Source organism: Cyprinodon variegatus, unplaced genomic scaffold (genome assembly GCF_000732505.1).
Source record: "Cyprinodon variegatus isolate N-32 unplaced genomic scaffold, C_variegatus-1.0 Scaffold128, whole genome shotgun sequence".
NCBI classification, from domain to species: Eukaryota; Metazoa; Chordata; class Actinopteri; order Cyprinodontiformes; family Cyprinodontidae; genus Cyprinodon; species Cyprinodon variegatus.
In genome coordinates, this window is record NW_015150581.1 from 7,625 (window position 1) to 28,258 (window position 20,634).

The window sequence follows — 20,634 nt, forward strand, 5'->3', positions numbered from 1 at the left end:
TTCTGTTCTCAGGGTTCCCCTCTCAGGGTTCCGGTCTCAGGATTCCAGTCTGTTGGTTCTGGTTTTAGGGTTCTGGTCTGTTGGTTCCGGTCTCAGGGTTCCGGTCTGTTGATTCTGGTCTCAGGGTTCCCCTCTCAGGGTTTCAGTCTGTTGGTTTCGGTCTGTTGATTCTGGTCTCAGGGTTCCAGTCTGTTGGTTCCGGTCTCAGGGTTCCGGTCTGTTGATTCCCATCTCAGGGTTCCAGTCTGTTGGTTCCGGTATGTTGATTCCCGTCTCAGGGTTCCGGTCTCAGGGTTCCGGTCTGTTGGTTCCGGTCTCAGGGTTCCAGTCTGTTGGTTCCGGTCTCAGGGTTCCATTCTGTTGGTTCCGGTCTCAGGGTTCCAGTCTGTTGGTTCCGGTCTCAGGGTTCCAGTCTGTTGGTTCCGGTCTCAGGGTTCCAGTCTGTTGGTTCNAGAAACCACTCAAAACAGCCGACCGCCTGTCTGGTTTATAAAGGAAACACCTGAGACATGCAGTGTAGAGGGCAATGAAAAGAAGGGCTGAGAAACCCACCATAACTCTGCCAATAGTCCAGCATGCAATCCATCCATCCACAACAAAAGTCTGCAACATTTGCGTCTCGGCTTAAGCACAGCTAAATAAAGTTATTTAATGATGTTTGAATGGAGCGGGGATGGCAGTCCATGACTGGTGTTGCAGACCCCTGCTCTGCAACAACCAGGCTTCAAAAGGTGAGTGATAATAAAACTGGTTGTTCAATGTTGTTATATACGGCACTTAGTGGAAAACGGAGTGAAAGAATTATATAATAGAAATAGCAAACAAGCTTCAACAATAAGTGATGATTTTAGCACACCTGATTACAACCGATACCTGATCAACAGCTAGGTATGAGCAGATTGTTAAAGCAGGGAAATATCTAACACATGAAGAGCAGGGTTCCTAGCATAGGAACTGGAGTTTCCTGTGCATGTCTCCAGAACCAGACAGTTCACCTCCATGCCAGCCTGCACAAACCAAACCAAGCAAGGATTGAAGTTACAGTATAGGCTTCATATAGGCTACAGAATAGGCTCTGCCTACTTAGGTTTCTGCATTATCGTATTTAAAGTTTCCAATTGAAACTGAATTCTTTGCTTTACTAAGTTGTGAGCCACAATCTTTAAAACACATTAAATAAAATGTGCATCCATGTGTAATAAGTTTTAGTTTGACCTTGTGAATTAGATGAAATACTTTTCAATATAAGAAGCACATTTATTAAACAGCTTCACTGATTCAACCCCATTGCAGGTCGTGCCTGTAGAAATTTACTCACCATTTAAGCATTCAGCAAAATCTTGAATGGCACAGAGAGCTTAAATATTTTATCATCCAAGGTGGATGTATAGTAATAATGGACTTTTTTCCCAGTTATTTTAATTCCCAGAAGGCTTTCGTCAGAGACAAGAGTTTTTACCCTGAACACCTGCTTTTCTAAGAGGAAATATTTGCTGCTTTAGCTCCATTTTCCTGTAACTGTGATTTTATATGAATAAAAACTAAATGTTTTAAAGAATTGCGGCGCAGAGGAATAAAAAAAAACAAAACAGGAAAAACTTTTTAATCAAGCGAACTCACAGTTACAAGCATTGTTTGTGTGCCTATGGGTAAGAGATACCGTAATAATGTTGGTGACATGATGAAAGCATATAAAAGAATTAAAGTAAAAACACAAGAAAGTTCTCCATCGGTGTTTACTGTTATGTCACAGAACAAATGTGCTTTCACCAAAAACATCCATCCGCTGGCCTGCCTTTGGTCTCAGTGCATGAAACACAAATGACAACTCATACAAACCGATTAAACAAGCTCCTGTTTGAAAGGATAATGTGGAGGAAAAAAGCTGAGAGGATCAGACCAGGTGAACATCTCAGTGGTTTGCTCTGAACTCATTGATGCAGTTTTCAAATTCAAATACTGAATTTTTGACCCAACGTTTTACATCTTGATGGCTGCGACACAACTGTGCCTCTGACTTTTCCCAAAAATGCTAATGATAATTACAACAACTCAAAGACACATGCTTACATACACTCAGACTTTCCAAACCAACTATATCACTTCAACGTCTGTGACAGTTGGTGCTTTAGAGTAAATTCAAGGAGAAGGGCTGCGCATGGTGGGGAAACCAGAGGTAATAAAATAAAAAAAGACTGAAGTAATTTAGTGACGGGGCAGAGGCGGGACGCTGATGTGATGGCATGAAGGTAACGTGGGCAGGCTTGGTTACCTAAAATGTCCGCATTCATTAAATTAGATTACTTCTTCACTCCAGTTAATCCACACACACCCACTCCCATCTTTCCCTCCATTGCTATCACTGCACCGCTTGCTCGTTGGCAGTGCTACCAGAGTCCTGAGGCTTCATCACGTCAGGGAGTTCTGGGGGGCTGGAGAAGGCCTCGATATACAGCTGCTCAAACATCTCATCTGGAATGCAGAGAAGAGGGACAAACATGAGCTTCGCCATAACAGCAGAGTTTAATGGTGGACGTATATCATGTCAGAGACCTGCTGCTGTGAGCGTTTATACAGGAAAGGACATCTGGGGGAGCAAACTTCAGCTTCATATAGTTGTTTAAGCAAATCAGAAGAGAAGGATCAGCTTTGCTGACCAACTCTAGTGGGAGTTGTTTATAAAAATCTAATAAAAAACCAAACAAACTGCTTGTGAATAGCCTGCCTCATGTTTCAACCATTCATTCTTTAAATCAGGGCTGAAACTATCCGTTGTTCACAGCAGCTTTAAATAAAAGGATATGATGCACCGTTTGGAAAATTTGGTTCATTTATGTATTTAACTTCCGTATTAACATAACCTTTTTTTCTATACGAGGCTTTTACATTTATGCTTTGAATGGATGAAAAAAAGTGTTGGAATAATCAAGAGAAATAAATGACTGATCAACTAATTTAATCAACTGATTAAGTGATCAAATAATTGTTAACTGGAGGATACATTGCCTTACCAAGGGCAGTAGTTAAGACATAATATGCAAGTTTTGGATTTAGGATGAAAGGAAAATATTCAACTTTTGAACTTGGAAATCCATTTTCTGATAATAAAATTAGTCCAAAACCTCTCATGTGGCATTTATGGGCACTGATTTTTTTTAATTTTTTTTTTTATTTACAATGTTAGGAAAATGTGCAAAATATATTTTTTTCCAGTTTAAACATTTCTGAATATAGATAAATGTAATTAATAAATCAATCCATCACCAAAAAAACAAAGAAAGCTGAGGCCCTGCTTTTATGTCCTGTTGCCTACTTTATCAATAGCATTGGGTACATTGAACTTGGCTAAAACCTACTTTTTATTGGTAACAAAACATTGCAGACTTGTTTCCTGGTTTTGTTAGACATTCTAACAATTCATTTAAATATGCATTTTTAAAATGCAAAATCTGACAAATTACTTTTACATTTTTTCTTAAATTCTTGGTCCACTTTTGTGGTAAGTTCACTCTTCTGATTATGACAGCTGATCATAAAGGAAATCAACTGCAGCTGTTAGAAATAATTTGTTATAGACATAAATCATTCCCTTACATTAGACAGAGAATAGACAAAAAATTACTTTAAATCTTCAGTTTAGGGCTGCAGCTAATGATTTTCTTGTATAGATTTGATTTATGTGTTCATAATTTTTTTGTTTTCTTGAATAATTGGATAGCAAACGGTTCCTTAAAGATTTTTACAGAATCTAAACCCGGTGAAACTAAAACTATTCCACATGAAGAGTTCTGTAGAGCATATTGATGGAGACTATAAAGGTTTTGACCTTAAAAGCAAAAGGTTTTGGTCTCTATACTCCAGTTACAATTAATTGATTACTAAATTAGTTGATATTTTTTTATAATAGATTAATCCAAGTGTTTCAGCCCTAATTCAGTTGCTATGTGTCTTCACCATGCTGGTCATGTATGTTATTATCCAATAAGAGCCAAAAGGTTTAACACCCAAAAAGCAACTGGTAGCACTGTGGCCTATTTAAAAAGCTGCCCTCTGTGTTTAAGTAAAAGTGGATAATCAAGGCCCAAAAAATCTGTACAGAGATTAGTTCACTAATCCTTCACCAGAGAACTATATACATGTCTGATCAGGTATGGTTCATAGCACTTGGCTTAGTTAGCTTTTGTGTGTAAGGGGTCCTCATCCTGCTTTAAAGCGGCGCTCTGAGTCACATGACTCACTCAGTGACGGATTCAATTCAATTCAGTTTATCTCTATAGCACCAATTCACAACACACGTCATCTCAGGGCAGTTTACAGTTCACCAGATCATACAGTCAAATTGATTAAAGGTTTTCAATCTAAGGAAAACCAGTTGATTGCATCGACTCATTGACTCGAAGACAATCCCTCACATTAAGCATGCTTGTAGCGACAGTGGAGAGGAAAAACTCTCTTCTAACAGGAAAAAACCTCCAGCAGAACCAGGCTCAGTGTGAGCGGCCATCTGCATCTGAAGCTTTTTGAACTTCTCCAGTTACATAGACAAGTTTTTGGAAAGAGCAGCTTCTTTTATTTAATTGCCCAGCCCTAGTTTTCATGTTTATTCAATGATATAATACTTTGCTCTTGCCTGGATACATTTATCTCAAGGTTTCTAGGGACCTACAAGTTTGCTATTTCAGCTGTAGATATTCAGTAAAAGGAGGTTCCTGTGCAATAGAAGCACACCGACAGATTGAACAACATTTACCATTTACACGGAAGGCCAGACCGACTGTAGCAGGTGCTTGAGGTCTGGCAGTCTGGTTGGTGAAACCACAATCCCCCAAAGTTTTGCTGTCCTCTAGCAACTGATCATCCTGCAGGACAAGAATGGAAGATATTACAAGATAACCCCCTTGGCTTTAAAGTCTAGAAACCACATTTTCAAACTTCACTCTCTTGAGTTTTAAACTGACTTTGTAGAGTCGCTGATCCTCTGGAGGTCTTTTGAGTATTCCTTCAACAATCCGCTTCAGCTCATACACGGTGGTGCATTCCTTGGCGTCTGTGAAGATTGTCGTCTTGTGACGCCGGATCATTAGGAACACGTCCTTGAAGATAATCAGCACACAAGCATATCTGTTTGTCAAATTACTGTAGCAAATGTAGAATTGGCTCAAAGCCACAAAAATACAAAACAAATTAGCACCTGAACAACAGAAATGTTCTTTTCAACAGTACAAAAACAGGCAAAGTGAAGATAAAACTAGTTAAGCACCTCATCAGCGTCAAAACCAAGAAATATATTAAGACAATAAGTGGTATTTTTAGATTGATTTAAGCTTTTAAAAGTAGATGAAATAAACTTAGTCTATTAAGGTTTCTTAACTTAAGACAATGAATATGTGATTGCAATTTTTTTATAATGTACTATTAAGATCATATTATTTGCAAGCTCAACAAAACATGAAACAACAATGCCCAAGTTTGCCTTCGACTGAAGGTTTCCAAGCTGTATATTTCTGTAATCTAGATCCAATCTCTTTTAAAAATTCATAACATCTAGATTTGAAATAGCAATTAGTGCAATTTAAACCCCAACTACAAATTCTTCAACATAGTTTGTGGTTTTAGTTTTTTGTCATTCTTGAAATTAAACCGCAACAAAAATAGCAACCTCTATTTTATGTTCTAAAGATAAGGTTCAAGTAGAGCGCTTGGTTAATTAGTTAGTGAATTCAACAAAGAGCCCTTACAGGCAGGGAGTTACAAAGGGTTTTAAAATATTAAATTACAGGTAGGATAAAAGAAAGCCTAAATAAAAGAATGGAAAATCAAACCTTAACATCAAAGCCTGGTGGAACAAAACTGTGTTTAGTTGATTTTTAAAAGCCCAAGTAAGAGTCTGATTCAGGCTATTTAGACTTTTCCTGAAACCTTTCTCCACAATTCATAATGGTGTACTAACAGTTGTGCTTGTATAATTGATCCAATGTACAGATATATTGAATACTAAACAGAAAGTTATTATCAAATCTATGGATTTTGATTAAAGGATCACCAAAAACGTCTGACCTGTCCCCGCTTACGTAAAGGAGTATAAATAAGGAACAAGTTTTTGTTAGAGGTCATAATTTAGAAGGACTTGGTTTTCACTTTTAATTTTGGCAAAATCTGAAATGCTAAACCTTTATCTGATGTATTTATTCAACTCATATTAAATACATATTTTTTTCCAGCTTTCGAAGTTTTGGTTAAAAAGGAAAGCTCTTAAATCAGGAAAACTATTTAATTGGATCAGATATACATTTGTAAAGACATCATTCCGGTCTGTACTTCTATGGTGTTCTATCTACATCATAAAATTGTCATTTAATTCTCGTGTTATTCAATTTAACTTATATTTTTCTTTGTGTTATCGAATGAAATAAAATAGGAGACTTCCTAAAACTCATTAGGATACAGTTGACGCTGCGGAAAAACAAAGATTAACAAAGAATAAGAACACCTAGCCCTTTCAACGCAGATTTAGCTATGAGCTAACAAGTATCCAATCTCGATGTTCCGTCAAAACAACACCAGACAGTGAAAAATCACGCTAAAAACTTAAAAATGAAGCTCGTATCATTTTCGTATGTCCATAATTAGCTTAATGACGTAGCTAACTTGCTAGCATTACACACATTAGCGATAAGAATACCAAGCTAACACAGCCAGTTTAGCTTGAGCAGAATAACACAAACAACACCAATAGAATACTCTAAGACACTGTGTTGAATCGGTTACTTAAGTATAGTACTTATGTCGACAAATAATCGTTAAACAAAGTTACCATTTCAAGGAATCAGCTAGCTAGCTAGTTACGCCAGCCCCGTCTGTACTGCACCAACGCTTGCGGATATTGCGCAACGCATGTACGCACTCCGTATTCACGGAATACCGTTACGTGGCGCTGCGAAACGCTGCGTAAACCGTTCAGAATTTGGCGCGAGGTGATTACGAGGTGGAAAAGAGGAGTTCACTGACAGATCTGGGAAAATATAGCGAGAAACACCTTTTTTTTTGCTGGAAGCCGTTTGGAAAACTGGATTATGGTTGGTGATATATGATTAATCTTTCATTTACTTAGCCTTCATTACTTCGCCGTCATTGAAAACTGGTTTAACTGGGTCCTAGTTATATTTGGAGCTGCACTACCTCGGTTGTTATTGTTAGCTAAATGTTTACCGTTGTCCGTGTTTGTGATTATTTAACAGGCGTTTAACTGAGAATACTTTAAACTTCCAATGAATTCTTGCGGTTATATGTGTTACTTTGCGTCTGCGCCGTTTTATATCATTTTAAAGGTCATTTTTGGCTTGATTTGCATCGTGTACCTCAGTTTTAGTTGTATTTTGCATTTATTTGTACCGTTTTAAGATCGTAGTGTCCAGTTTATCTTCTGATTGAAGACACTTGATTAGATTAAATAGTATTCACATTTAACAGGAATGGCAGGATCAGCTTCAGCAGGGTTTTTTTCTGTCTTGTTATTACTGCCTTTACCTTAAAAGAGCAATTTAGATTTCCTCCATCAGAAAATAAACTGCTCCCGAAAATGTTCCCTATCATAATAAGGATAGTAAACCATGCTTTTTATTATCAAGGCTTTTATCCTTAATGTAAGATAAGGGTGGAGGGAAAAATACACTTATGGCTAACATAAGTGGTTGAAAACACTTTCTGTGTTTTTACTTTGTAAATACTTTATCACAAATCCTGTTAAACAAGATATTTTATATATACTTATATATGAATTTTGAAATGGAGTCTGTGTTATGAACAATAGTCATGCTGCTTATTTGTTTTTGCTGTTTTGTTTTTTTAAATCTGACATCCTGAATACTTTGTATGGCCTTTTATCTCTCCCTGTTTTAGGGATTATTTGTTATATATTGGAGATTTTCAACTGCATGGGGCGTAGCAAAAGTTTTGGTTGATTAGACTTTCTTTTTATATTCCCCCCTGCAATCTTTTCCACTAATTGAAATGCCTTTAAATCCCCATTAAGATGAATTCAACACAGAGTAGTGAACGGATAAATGGAGGCAGAAGATGTCTTTCAGTCATCAATGCACACATTCAGCGACACACAGGAGCTCTTTTAAGCTGGGCACCGTTTCATTCACAACACCTGTCCCATCAGCCAGGAATCAGAATCAGAAATACTTTAATAATCCCAGGGTGAAATTACTTTGGTTACATTACTCCATCTGTAATAGAGTGACTATAGGACCAATTAGATATAAAACAATTTCATACTATATATATAATTAAGGGGTCCCAGCTCCATCAGTTCTGTCCTGGAAAACTTTGAAAATCCCTATTATATATTATGTGGAGTTAATGGATAGGCAGGTTAGTTTTTAGCTGTTTGATCTGTTATTACCCATTTGGTCTGTTTACTATTGGGCAAGCAAGTAAGACTTGATATACCACTAATTAGGTCATTGTTGTGTCGGTTGTCTAAATAGCTTAAAGATACCAAGTAAATGTTCCACAACCTGTTAAACTAGAAATGCACCTTTTTTTACCTTTGTACCAAATTCTTTAAGATTTGCACTCAGTTTCTTTAAGTTTAGCAATGTGTCAATAACATTTCCCGTGCTTTTGCTTTGTAAATGTTTTGTTTAACCATAAAATGTGTAATTGTGATGAAGCTTATGTGCCAATCATCATTGCTTTACAATTTCCACTAAATACAAATTTAAAGTTCAATGTTTCTTTTTTTTTTTTTCTCTCTCCAGCATTTTATCTTAATTACAAAAACCTGAAGAAATCCCTATGAAATGTCGGTTGCAACGGAAACTTCGACGTCCCGGGTGCCTCTCCCTCTTCCGGCCCACCTTTGCCACGCAGAACAGTCGTTCTCCCTCAAAAAGCGCAGATTCCCGTTATCCTCCTCGTCTGCTTCTAATAATTCATCCAGCTCCTCCCCACTTCGAGTCTCCTATTCCCTGCCTCCACTACCACCATCCAAAGGATGCCCCCCTCTGAGCAGAATGTTCCCTCCCCATCAATCCCCCTGGACGCCGCTGTCAGACTCTCTCACTAAATCTCCCCCTCCGAGCTCCTTGTATGACCCCAGTAAGCATAACTCCTATTTTGGTCAGTGCTTCACTAATTTGGGCCTTCTTGGTAGAGGATCCTTTGGAGAGGTCTATAAGGTGAGCATGGTAAAAATTTTAATGTTTTGACTGATAAACAGTCTGTCACAAGAAGCAGTGATGTCTGCAACTGTTTAATTATTAATCTGGAAATCAAGTCTTAAAATGACATTGCATTTTTTTATGTCAATTATTAAATTCTTTAACGTTTATCCCCATTGAACGGACCAATCATATGTAGAGATCCCAGAATCTTTCTCCTTGGGAATTACACTTGAACCCTTTAATTTTTACCACACTACAACCAAACAGTTTAGCGCACAGCCATGATGTGGATTTTGCACAGATTTCCAAATATTTCACTAAGAAATGTTCACCCCCCGAGTCTCTGAACTTCAGATTTTTTGGAGAATCAAGTCTCCAGAAATGCAACGCCACTTGGGACTTACAGTATGTATAGAGACACAAGCTTTGGTGCATTCTCATTTAAAAAAAGGCTTAAATTCAGTCAAATGAGAGAGTGCTTGTGCATAGTTTTACCTTTGGTTCTAAATAGGATTAGTTTGGACTTTGACTGCGCTGTTCTAAAATATAAAGATGTTTTACCTGTTTTTTTTATTTTGCTTATGTTTGTGTACGTATGTGTTTATATGGCACTGTTAAACAAATTAGGTCGACTAAAGCATTTAAAAGTAAAATCCCAAACATGAAGATTTACAACAATAAAAGCAGAACAGAGAAGATGGAAATTGCAGACAGAGTTCCATCATGGTACTGGGCGTTTAGATCCTGCCTGAAAACAGAAATAGTTTAGTCTACAAATTATTAAAGCATGAATGGCCTCCTCCAAGTCCAAATGATTAAAAAAAAAAAGATAAAATAATACATTTGGCCAAAGGATACAGATAATTTGACAAATTAGGTCAGATCATGTTAACGAAGACTTTTAAGTGTCTTCGGTGTTTTTCCAGGTGCAAAACAACAAGGATGGCCGTCTTTACGCCGTGAAACGCTCCGCTCATCGCTTCAGAGGGAACAGCGACAGGAAACGAGGTGTTAAAGAAGCCAAGGACCACGAGCGCATTTGTCCTCATCCTCACATTCTGGATTTTGTGGCGGCGTGGGAGGAGAGCGACCGACTGTATATTCAGACAGAGCTGTGCAGCACCAGCTTGCTGCTACATGCTGAGAACAAGCCTCCTGGCCCCGGTTGGTTCTTAAAGATTATTTATGCTTGATCCTCTTTAGAAAATAGTTTTATTTCTTGATCGATTGAATGTTGTTGTTTTTTTCTCTTCTCCTATAATCCTGGTTAATCCAGATGAGCCAGCGGCGTGGGGTTACCTGTGTGACCTGCTGTCTGCTCTGCAGCACCTGCATTCTCATGGTTTTGTACATTTGGACCTTAAACCCGCCAATGTTTTAATTACGGAGTCTGGTCGCCTTAAGCTGGGTGACTTTGGGCTCCTGTTGGAGATCGACCAGACGGTGGCAAAGTTGCGAAACGGGAAGGTAAAGGAGGACATCCAGGAAGGAGATCCTAGATACATGGCTCCGGAGCTCCTCCGTGGGGAATATGGACCTGCTGCAGATGTTTTTAGGTACAGCTTATAAAAATACAGCATATATAACTAAATAATGAGCCGTGCATAGTGTAAAATGAATAAAATTTCATTTTCTGTCCTTAGTTTGGGTGTTTCTATTCTGGAGCTTGCCTGTAACCTTGAGGTACCAAATGGTGGTGAGGGATGGCAGCAACTCAGACAGGGACACCTCCCCTCTGAGTTTACCAACGGTAACATTTGCTCTCTGTTGTTTACTCAGGAAGCATTCTGGATAGAATATTGAGCATTTCCTCTATTTCCGTCTGTATTCCCAGGCCTGTCTGTTGAGCTTCAGTCAGTCCTGAGGATGATGCTGACCCCAGAACCATCTGAAAGACCAACAGTCTCTCAACTTCTTGCTTTGCCTTCTGTCAGAAAACGCAGATGGAAAAGGCGCATTTATCTGATGGTTGCTGAGACCATGTTGACCCTGGTCTCCTTCTGCCAAGTACAGCCTCTAGCATTGCATAGTAAATATATTCGATCAATACAACATGCTTTTAATGATTGGATGCTTTCTTTTCTCTTCAGTTTGTGATGGGCTTTAGTTGCAAGCTTCTCTCTTCAGTTTGCTTACCGTTTGTGCCTCGGTGGTCGAAGCCAGAGCCTAGCACGCCTCCTAAGGACAGCTGTGACAGGGACATGACGTTGTCCCTCAGTTCCCTGCATAATGATCCTGGAAGTCCTGAGGATGATGGAGTTTTTCTGCTTCATACAGATGCAGAACATTCCCCCACCTTTTCACTCAGGTCAGATGTTGCAGCCACTCATTATTGGCATAGAACTGTATGAAATTTGAAGCTGTTTAGCTCATTTTGCTAACTAGATAATGTAGAATTCCCACCTTTTATTTTATTTATGTTTTTATTTTTTGCTCAGGCTTAAATCCAGACTGTCAGCAGAAAGCACGTCAACTCCTCTCCAAGGTTCACCGACACAGAACCACCACAGTCCTGTCCACACATCCGTTATATCCACACAGTCGGTTCTGGGGGACTGGTCATCCTATAACTTGGCCCTGACTCCATCCAGCATCTACTCCAACAGATCCTGCCACACACTGACCCCCAACCTCAGCCCCATTCATGCAGAGCCCCAGCCGAGCTCTTCCTCCACCCGTCTTCAGCGGCTCCACGCAGACGAGGCGGCCCCGCGTTCTAACTTTGAACCGAAGAACCTGCTCAGCCTGTTTGAAGAAACAACAGAAGGACATCCTTGAGAACCCTAGAGAGTCCATTCCGTATTGGGCTTGTGTGAACGCGTCTTTTTTTCTCTGCCATTTTGTAAATACTGCAACGGGTTCTTTTAAAGTGTTTTTGAAAAATATGGATTTGAATATTTAGTCGGACTTTACAGCACTTTTTACGTTTGTGTAAACGCAGACAGTTTTGCAACTGGCATGGTGTGATTTATTTGTTACTATTTGCATGATTGACTCTATAGAGTATTTTTTCCTCATGGGGCACAAAGCAAAGATTTGAAGTTGTGGTGCCTAATAAGTTTGAGAAAACATAACATTTTGACTACTCTGGGTTCCTTTCTTCATACAAGTTTTTGTTTTTGGATTAAATGTTACAGGTTGTTCTTGAGGACATCCAGTAGAACCAACAGAATGGATGGTGAGTTGGTGTAACATCTTCACCACTAGATGGCAGTCATGTACTATAAAATATATGCCTTTGGTCATTAAAAGTCTGGAGATGGTGATAATAAAAAAAACTGTTGTGCTCTGGATAGTTTATTTTAGGTGATATAATCAACCTAAACTTTGCACATGTTTTAACAGCTTTTCTATCAGGAAAGCAGTCTTCTGCTCTATATGTACAAAGTCAAATTAGTTTACTCCTACAACAGTCTAAAATGATCCAAATGACAATATTACACAAATTATGTTCTCTTTAAGTCTTCAGAAATGAAGTAAATGTATTGTGTTTTATCAATCTAAGTGCTTTAAATAGAGTTACATTGTAGGGAGCTGACGAAATGCTGACAATCAGAGTCATTACTCATTCGAATCTATACATTCTTCCATTGGTTCTGTTGTACAGAATACAAGGGGGTTTAGTTAAAAACAAACGTTAAAGCTTAGGGGGAGCATTCTCATTTCGAGACATTATGGAATAAATTTGATTGCAGTTATGCTCACAGCTTAGCTATTCATAAGTCAGAAAAAAAATGGTCCACAAAATAGACAGAGTGGTCAGTGAGCTTGGGACTCTGAAATAAGGTTAATGCTATTATCTTAGCTCTTATTTTGGAGCTTTTAACTCCCAACCCTTAATAAGCTTTAGATTAATCTTTTGTATTTACAGAGAGAAAAAAAAAGGTTTAATGCAGGAAGTGAATCCCTAAATCCATGTAATGTTGCTTTGTAAGAAAGGTCTTCCACATTTTAAAATTAAACTCACCATAGGTTCTCCTTGGTGAGTTTTGGAGCATTAACTGAACGCTGTTCCAATTTTATAACATCAAGATCTTTGAGTCCCTTTGTATATTTGTTCTCCATCATGCCTAAGAAATACACAGATATCACCAAATCCCTTAACAAAAACTAGTATACTTGAAGTATACTAAACTGGGACAATTTTTTTTTTTTACTTTACTAAAGTATACTTAAAGTATACTTTAGTAAACACTTTTTATACTTCTCAGTGTAAGTCAAGTACACTTGACTACTATTGTTACGTATATGAAATATAGTTTAGAATAAGTAAACTCTAAGTGCACTGTCTGGTTTTAAGTATGAAATTAGTGCACTTCTAGTATACCTGAATAAACTACTTTTTGCTAAGGGATTCCTTGATTTTTAGATTCACTTCTTCAAGGGATGTTTTCATCCAACTTTGCATTCATGAAAGTGTTTTTGGGTGAACTAGGGTGTAGCTTTACTTCACACCTAAATTGCATCAGGATAGTGCACTGTTGGCGTATTGTCCCTCACAGTTTTCACCAGGCACATGGTTAAAAATTAAGTAGATTTATTTAATTTTCATTTCTATTGTCAGTCCTGAATAGTTTCAAATTGTCCTTTTAAAATTTTTGGAACAGCCCTAGAGTATGAGTAAAAGCACTTACAAATGTACTTTATTTGATGCTGATACCAAGCAATTACTGCACTGGTTGCAGCAGGTTGGCTAAAAACAATGCTAATGAAGAAAAAACAGGAAGATTGAATTTGAAAAAATGCAATTCTACTAACCTTTGATTTGAACTAATTAGTCTAATCTTTTTTTTAAGTCTTAACTTTCATAAATTAGATAATACTGAAATTAGAACTGGCTAATAACTTTGGGAATGTGAACAAAACACAACTGAAATTATTTCATTTATCCGTTCGTCTATCTTTTTGCCAACATAATATAAGCCAGATAAATTCTAGCCGCACTGCTTTGAGTTTTTTTTTTTTATTTTTTTTTTTTTTGAACGTCCCTGACCAGCTTTTATTTTGAAAAGTATTCTAAGGCCTACGTCACCTCCGCCTTGCTTCCTGGAATATAAGTGGTATCCATAGGTTAGTAAAATTGTGTTTTTTTTTATTGAAAGAACATTAAATCTTTATATTCTCTGCGATTTAAACTCTGAAAAAATTATTCAGAGTCATAATTTAGCCACGTTTATGAAGTTTTAGGGATATTTGTGGGAATCTAAACGGAGCCGAGCTAATGTGGCTAATGTTAGCTACCCATAACAGGAGGCTCTAAATATCTGAACAGGAAACTGATCTGTTCAAGCTTAGGACAAAAAGAGTGTTCATTTTTATTTTAGTTATATATTATACAATAAATAAGACAATATGTTCTGTATAATATAAAGTTTGATATCTGGCCAGAAATATAAGTTTAAAATTGTCTGAATAAAAACACTGTTGCTAAAATATAGTTAGTTTTTACATATATAGGAATTGAAAGTTGTTTTGTTCGAATTTTATACCCAGATCTGATTAGCATGAGTCAATATATTTTGTAGATGTGAATCAATTAAAAGACCTGTGATTTTAAAAAAAGAACACACTATTAGCAGATTAGATAACAAAAAAATCTAAACAAATCTTTTAAAATCTATTCTTTTTCATCAAAAGGAAGTTTAAGAGCTTTTTTCAGTCTGAATATATGCAGTAGCCATCAGTTCAGTAGATTACAGCCCCAGTTTAACTGTTATAGCATAGATTCATCATTCTATGTGAAACATTCCTCAGAAGTTTTATGCAATATTTACATGAAAGCAATTTTTAAAAGCTTTTATTCCTACAGGCCCCAAATGTGCCATAACCAAATGTAAAAAATATATAACATAATGCATTATCCTAACAGATGTGATCATAAAGCAGTACATAGTCGGCATCAATACTTCGGTAGGCTGGGGTTTTAAAACTCTTCCCTCTGTTTGGCACAAGAAAACAGACCTCTTAACTACACCACCCCCATCTACCTGAAATACTGACAAGACAGGATGCATCCATGCTGAATATTTCAAACTCTGATCAGGAAATCTTGATATTGTTACTCAAAATAAGACTCATCAAACCAGGGAAAAAAAAAATTCTGGTTTTGGTGATTCTGTGTCATTTTATGACAGCATGACCCGTGCCATCATGAGGGGTCTTCATCTACAGAATTAGTGGATGTTTGTAAAAGAGAATAAAAAATAATTTTTAAAAACATTTGCATTGAGGAAGTCCTGGTAGATCAGTTGCTTCTTAGATGATCAAATCTGCTATTTTACTCCAAAACGCATTTCTCATCAAATGACACCTAAACCCTTTTTCTTCCCCACTTCTTGGTTCGAGCTTAAAGGCATAGTGGAGGATTTCTGCAAATTTAAAAAGAAATGCCCATGCACAACCCTGTACCCGCTCCCGAGCGGCAACGCCGCGTGCGAGAGCATGCACAAGCTCATTTCTCCTCGTGCACGCTCTGTTTAAAAGTTGCTGTTTGCATACATTCATACAAGCTTACTTTCCAAAAGATTTGCAATTTTTCTATAATGTCAGACTCACCACCAGTAAGTGAAAATGGGGACGAGTATGTAGGACGGCCTTACGTAAAAAAATCACCAGAATGATTGATAATTAGGAGGAAGACTTATTTAGATGATTCACCTGGAAAAAGAACATCCTCCACTATACCTTTAAGCCTGAATCATCATCACCACAACCTTGAGGTACTTTAATTTGTAAAGTTCATGCCTNATATTTTTTTTTAGACTTTAGCAACTGAGAAGCTGATTAAATATCGGGTTAAATATCGGTGGGGTGGCCGATGTCCGATATTCAGTTTTAAGGCCGATACAGGCCGATACCGATAGGGGGCCGATTATATCGTGCATCCCTACTTAAAAGCATAGTGGAGGATTTGCACAAATTTTTAAAAGAGCCGCCTTCTCCATTAAAAAAAAAATAAATTGCCCATGTACAACCCTGTACCCGCTTCCGAGCGGCGACGCCTATTAAACGCGTGCGAGAACATGCACAAACCCATTTCTCCTCGTGGATGCTCTGTTTAATAGTTGCTGTTTGCATACATTCATACAAGCTTACTTTCCAAAAGATTTGCAATTTTTCTATGATGTCAGACTCACCACCAGTAAGTGAAAATGAGGACAAGCACGTAGGACGGCCTTACCTAAAAAAAATCACCAGAATGATTGACAATTAGGAGGAAGACTTATTTAGAATATTCACCTGGAAAAAGAACATCCTCCACTATACCTTTAAGCCTGAATCATCATCACCACCACCTTGAGGTACCTTAATTTGTAAAGTTCATGCCTTGAAATTAGAAGTTGTGTTTTGTTAATAATTTGAAGAGGTGTACCAGGTAAAGTACATGTGTCAGCATAAATCAACTTCAAATCAGATCGCATTAAAATCTTCAAATTATTTTATGATTATTTTATGAAAATAAGCCTCTGACATAGAGGATGTTTATGTCTATACCAACAAAGAAACATTGATGCTTTTGCACTGATTAAAAGCCTGTGAGAAAGAAAGGTTCTCTCTTTTCTAGGTGAACCTTCGAGTCACAGCTGATAAGGCAGAGGCCTCATCTTCAGCATATTAACAGGGGCTTTGTTCTATTGACCAAAAGGAAAAAAGCTTAACATTTGTCTTTAGTGAAAATGTTGGCATTTAATGTTTTCTGGCACTGAGAAAATGAATGTTTGCATTTGAAGTTGTTTTAAAGATGTAGCAAGTACGTTTTTGAGTTGCGCTCCCCCTACAGGACTCTTTAAAAATAGCACTGTTGCAAGTAAGTTGTATCAAAGTTAAGATCTTTCAACTGTGATTTTGCTTTGTGACATTTGCAGGTGTAGCGCCACTCTCTCTTCGCTGTGCTCGGCAAAAAAACATGCCTTTTGCCTTGCCTCAGGGCTCCTTTATGTAAGGATAACCTGTAAATCAATTGCTCCTGATGTGAGAATATCATTCGGTGTTAACTCACCTTATGTCAGCATCTTCTGTAGACAGTTTTTCATTTGCTTTCATAAGGCAATTAAGCCAAATTCGCTCTTGGTTAAGCCCTGTCCCAGTCGATTTTCATTTTATCTGGCTTTCCTGTTCTCATGAAGGTTTCTTTGACTTTTTTTTCCCCCTTTCTTTTGCTGGCCCCACCATGTCATACACCTCCAAAATAGTGTGGGTAACACAGCCTGTGGGCTGAAACACAGGGCTGCCATAAAGTTCTTTATCTTTCTGAGAGATCGGTGCTACAAGACTGCTGCTGGGCCGGTCGCACGGAAACATGCAAGTGTGGTTTTCTAACCAGAGCCAGTAGGGGAAACCAGAAACCACTCTTATCATAATCACTTGGATTACCATTACATTGACTTAAGAGGATATATTAAGGAAAAATGTTACTTAGCACCGCTTTAAAATGAGCTAAAACTGAGGTTTGTCCAAATTCCTCCACTGTCTAAGGATGCCGCAATTTCTATAACAGTTGAGGGAACTGTTATTGTTTAGTGAACCAAACTTAAAAAAGGGTCAAGTAAAGTAACTTTAAAAAGAAACGGCAAGTCCCACTAAGAAAATCCGATTTAAACCAATCAGACTTCAAAGAAAGGCCTTTAATAGCCAGACTTGCAGTTTCTTTTGCATTGCTGACATCTCACATCTACTCTACTTTCATCAGTTGTACGCACTTGCAGTTTTTTGCAGGTCTTTGCTGTAAACGGGAGGGGTTTTAATTTTTTTATTTCCGTAAAAGTTTAAAAAACAATCCACTGGACTTGGTTTCCAAGGTTTGAACTTCAAACTTTTTTTTATTTCATTTTTCACATTCAGTCTTTCTTTTCCCTGATCTCCTTGTCTAGGATGTCTAAACTGGAACGTTTGAATGCCCGTGTGGCCAAGCTGCTGACTGAAGCTGTGCAGGAGGTTCTGGAGGTGGTGAAAGAGACAGTGTTGGAGTACCAACAGAGAACCTCCAGAACGCAGAGAGAGAATGAAAGTCTGAAAAGAAAACTGCACGAGCTTCAGGTTAGATTAACCAATGAAAACAGAGGTGGGTTAAGTGTTTTTATTAAATATGTACAATCCTAAGATGTCTAACGTATTACAGATAGTAAAGAACACTTCTTTTTTTATCCAAATTTGCAGCTATTCTCTGTACAACTAAGACACTTGTTAAAAAGCCAGATAATGTGGAGGATCGAAACCAAGATTTGGGACTTTTTCAACAGCCTAATCCAGATATAAGCAGAGAACCAACACTGATAAGCTGCATCGCACTCAACCTTGGAGTGAAGGAGGAACTCAAAGAGCAGGAGCAACGGGTTGATCATAAGCATTCAGGAGCTGAGAGTCGCAAAGTAAGACCAGAGGAGATGGTTGAAACAAGTGAGGAACTTAAAGTGTCGCAATGTGCCACCAGGGAATCAGATGCTCTGCTCTCAGAGAATACGACCCACCTTCCTTTAATAAAAACAGAAGCAGAGCAAGCTGCTGCGTCGTGTACGACACCGGAGCAACAACATCAACAGCAGGCTGAACGTGTCAACTTACGCAGCAGTTCTTCGAGTCAGACCCCTAATAATCCTGCCGCACCACAAGTCGGCACTGAACAATACAAACCCGTCTTTGTTAATTCAAATCCCAGCCCACATAGCAGGCAGGAGAATGCAAACACCAACAGGGCTGCTGTCAACAGAAGTCCAGTATGTTTGGAGCAGCTTGTGAAAAGTGACCTGCACCTGTGCATCGTGTGCGGCAAGACGTTCAGCCGGGTCGCCAACTTGAAGATCCACCAGCGCTGTCACACAGGAGAAAAGCCATACGGCTGCTTACAGTGTGGGAGGTGCTTCACTCAGGCAGGAGACCTGAAGAAACATAGGAGAGTCCACACAGGGGAGAAACCGTATTACTGCAGTCAGTGTGGAAAGAGCTTCAGCCGAGGGGAGAATCTGAAGAGACACCAAAGGATCCACATAGGAGAGACTCTGCAGCTGCAGCGAGCGTGGAGGGAGCTGCAGTAAGGAGGTTCCTGCAAAGCAAATGTTCTCAGCTGCTGTAAAAAAAGAATCTAATATATATCTGTTCTTTTTGTCTTTTTATGCATTTGATTAAGACACCTTTGTGTTTTGGAGCCATGTCCCACTAGTTTGCTACTTGGACTGTTTAAAGGGTTCGTTTTTACACAGATGCAGTTATTTGAGCCATTGGATATTTTACTGAACACAATCAGGTCAGATATAGGATTTCATGTTGTTAACCTTCAGACTGGTGCACCATGAATAAAAGACTGATTTTAGTCAATTTTTTTTTTCTGCACCGCTGTGATCTTAAGTCAGACCGGGCAAAGCTGCATTACTGATGCATTGGTATTCCTGTTGATTGTGATCATTAAATTAAATGGTGATTAAAGTATTTTTAGTGTTAATGCAAAGTTTTTGAAGTGGCCTTTTGTTTATTCATATAATTTACCCAGATATATCAATGTATTACCCCTATTTTGCACAGCTATAGGTGACTGGATTGAATTCATATAAACAAATAAAAGTGACTACAAATATATCATTGTAGAACTTATTTTTGTTCTTATATTCATTTGGCTGATATAGACAAAACTCTGGTCCTCAGGGCTCATTAACGTATATGTTTCAGGTGTTTCCCTGCCTTCACACACATGATCTGAATGAAAAGGTGGTCAACAGGCTTTTGCATCATCTGATGGCTAAAACACGAAGGGCAGTGGACCCTGAGAACTAGCAACCCTTATATAGACAATATGGCTCAAATGCTGGCTGTCCTTTTGTCAAAGGCACCATAAATAATAAACATACCAAATATACCTTTTCTCATGGCTCCTCAATCTTATTGATATTGGCCAGAGTTGGGTCGGATTAGATTCAGAATAGTAAACTAATGCAGATTAAAAGTCGTATCGCAGCTAGATGCAAAATCCCAAAGTGGGGACTTAGTTTCCTTGTAAATAAATCACTTTTTCAACAAATATGTTGAGCTCAACATTATTGAAAAAGTGAATGAAGCCCACGATTCTTCTATTTTTATACAAGTTTAGCAATGGGGAGCTTCTGAATTCTGTGGCTAATAACAACATGAAAAAAAGACATCAGCTTTCCTGTTCCAAAAACTGAGCAGAAATCTATTTTAGGCTGTTTATATGCCATATAAATTCCTATTCAGATAAGTTCTATGGTAACTAGTTCACTGTAAGTTTTGCCCAGATGCACTGATTAGTTACTACTGTACAACATTCAGAACAGTCCAAAGATTTCTAATACATTCTACCCTGGTGTTGATTTATACTTCAACAAAACTCTAAAAATTCAGCATAAGGTTTTCAAACAAGAACATCCTCATCACAAATGCAGAGTAACTGTGACTTCTGCCGTTTTAAGTGTGATATATATACACATACATATATACACACACATACATACGT

The 20,634-nt window shown here is 38.1% G+C and overlaps 3 protein-coding genes across 3 annotated transcripts; 2 read left to right on the forward strand and 1 right to left on the reverse strand.

Annotated features, from left to right (window-relative positions):
- Positions 1 to 1,589: 1,589 nt before the first annotated feature.
- On the reverse strand, positions 1,590 to 6,888 carry LOC107085562 (transcription elongation factor B polypeptide 2). Its single transcript, XM_015375952.1, has 4 exons — positions 6,815 to 6,888; positions 4,959 to 5,093; positions 4,751 to 4,859; positions 1,590 to 2,472 (listed from the first exon to the last, which is right to left on the reverse strand). Exons 1-4 carry the CDS (start codon positions 6,815 to 6,817, stop codon positions 2,360 to 2,362), a joined length of 360 nt encoding a protein of 119 aa, XP_015231438.1. The 5' UTR covers positions 6,818 to 6,888; the 3' UTR covers positions 1,590 to 2,359.
- A 68-nt stretch (positions 6,889 to 6,956) lies between these two features.
- pkmyt1 (protein kinase, membrane associated tyrosine/threonine 1) lies at positions 6,957 to 12,432 on the forward strand. The gene is made up of 8 exons (XM_015375954.1): positions 6,957 to 7,076; positions 8,769 to 9,188; positions 10,100 to 10,337; positions 10,450 to 10,729; positions 10,817 to 10,923; positions 11,008 to 11,180; positions 11,264 to 11,481; positions 11,612 to 12,432. Exons 2-8 carry the CDS (start codon positions 8,811 to 8,813, stop codon positions 11,949 to 11,951), a joined length of 1,734 nt encoding a protein of 577 aa, XP_015231440.1. The 5' UTR covers positions 6,957 to 7,076; positions 8,769 to 8,810; the 3' UTR covers positions 11,952 to 12,432.
- A 1,769-nt stretch (positions 12,433 to 14,201) lies between these two features.
- Positions 14,202 to 19,726, forward strand: LOC107085566 (zinc finger protein 135-like). Its single transcript, XM_015375957.1, has 3 exons — positions 14,202 to 14,243; positions 18,044 to 18,234; positions 18,330 to 19,726. The coding sequence occupies exons 2-3, from the start codon at positions 18,045 to 18,047 to the stop codon at positions 19,202 to 19,204; spliced, it is 1,065 nt and encodes a 354-aa protein (XP_015231443.1). The 5' UTR covers positions 14,202 to 14,243; position 18,044; the 3' UTR covers positions 19,205 to 19,726.
- The last annotated feature ends 908 nt before the right edge of the window (positions 19,727 to 20,634 follow it).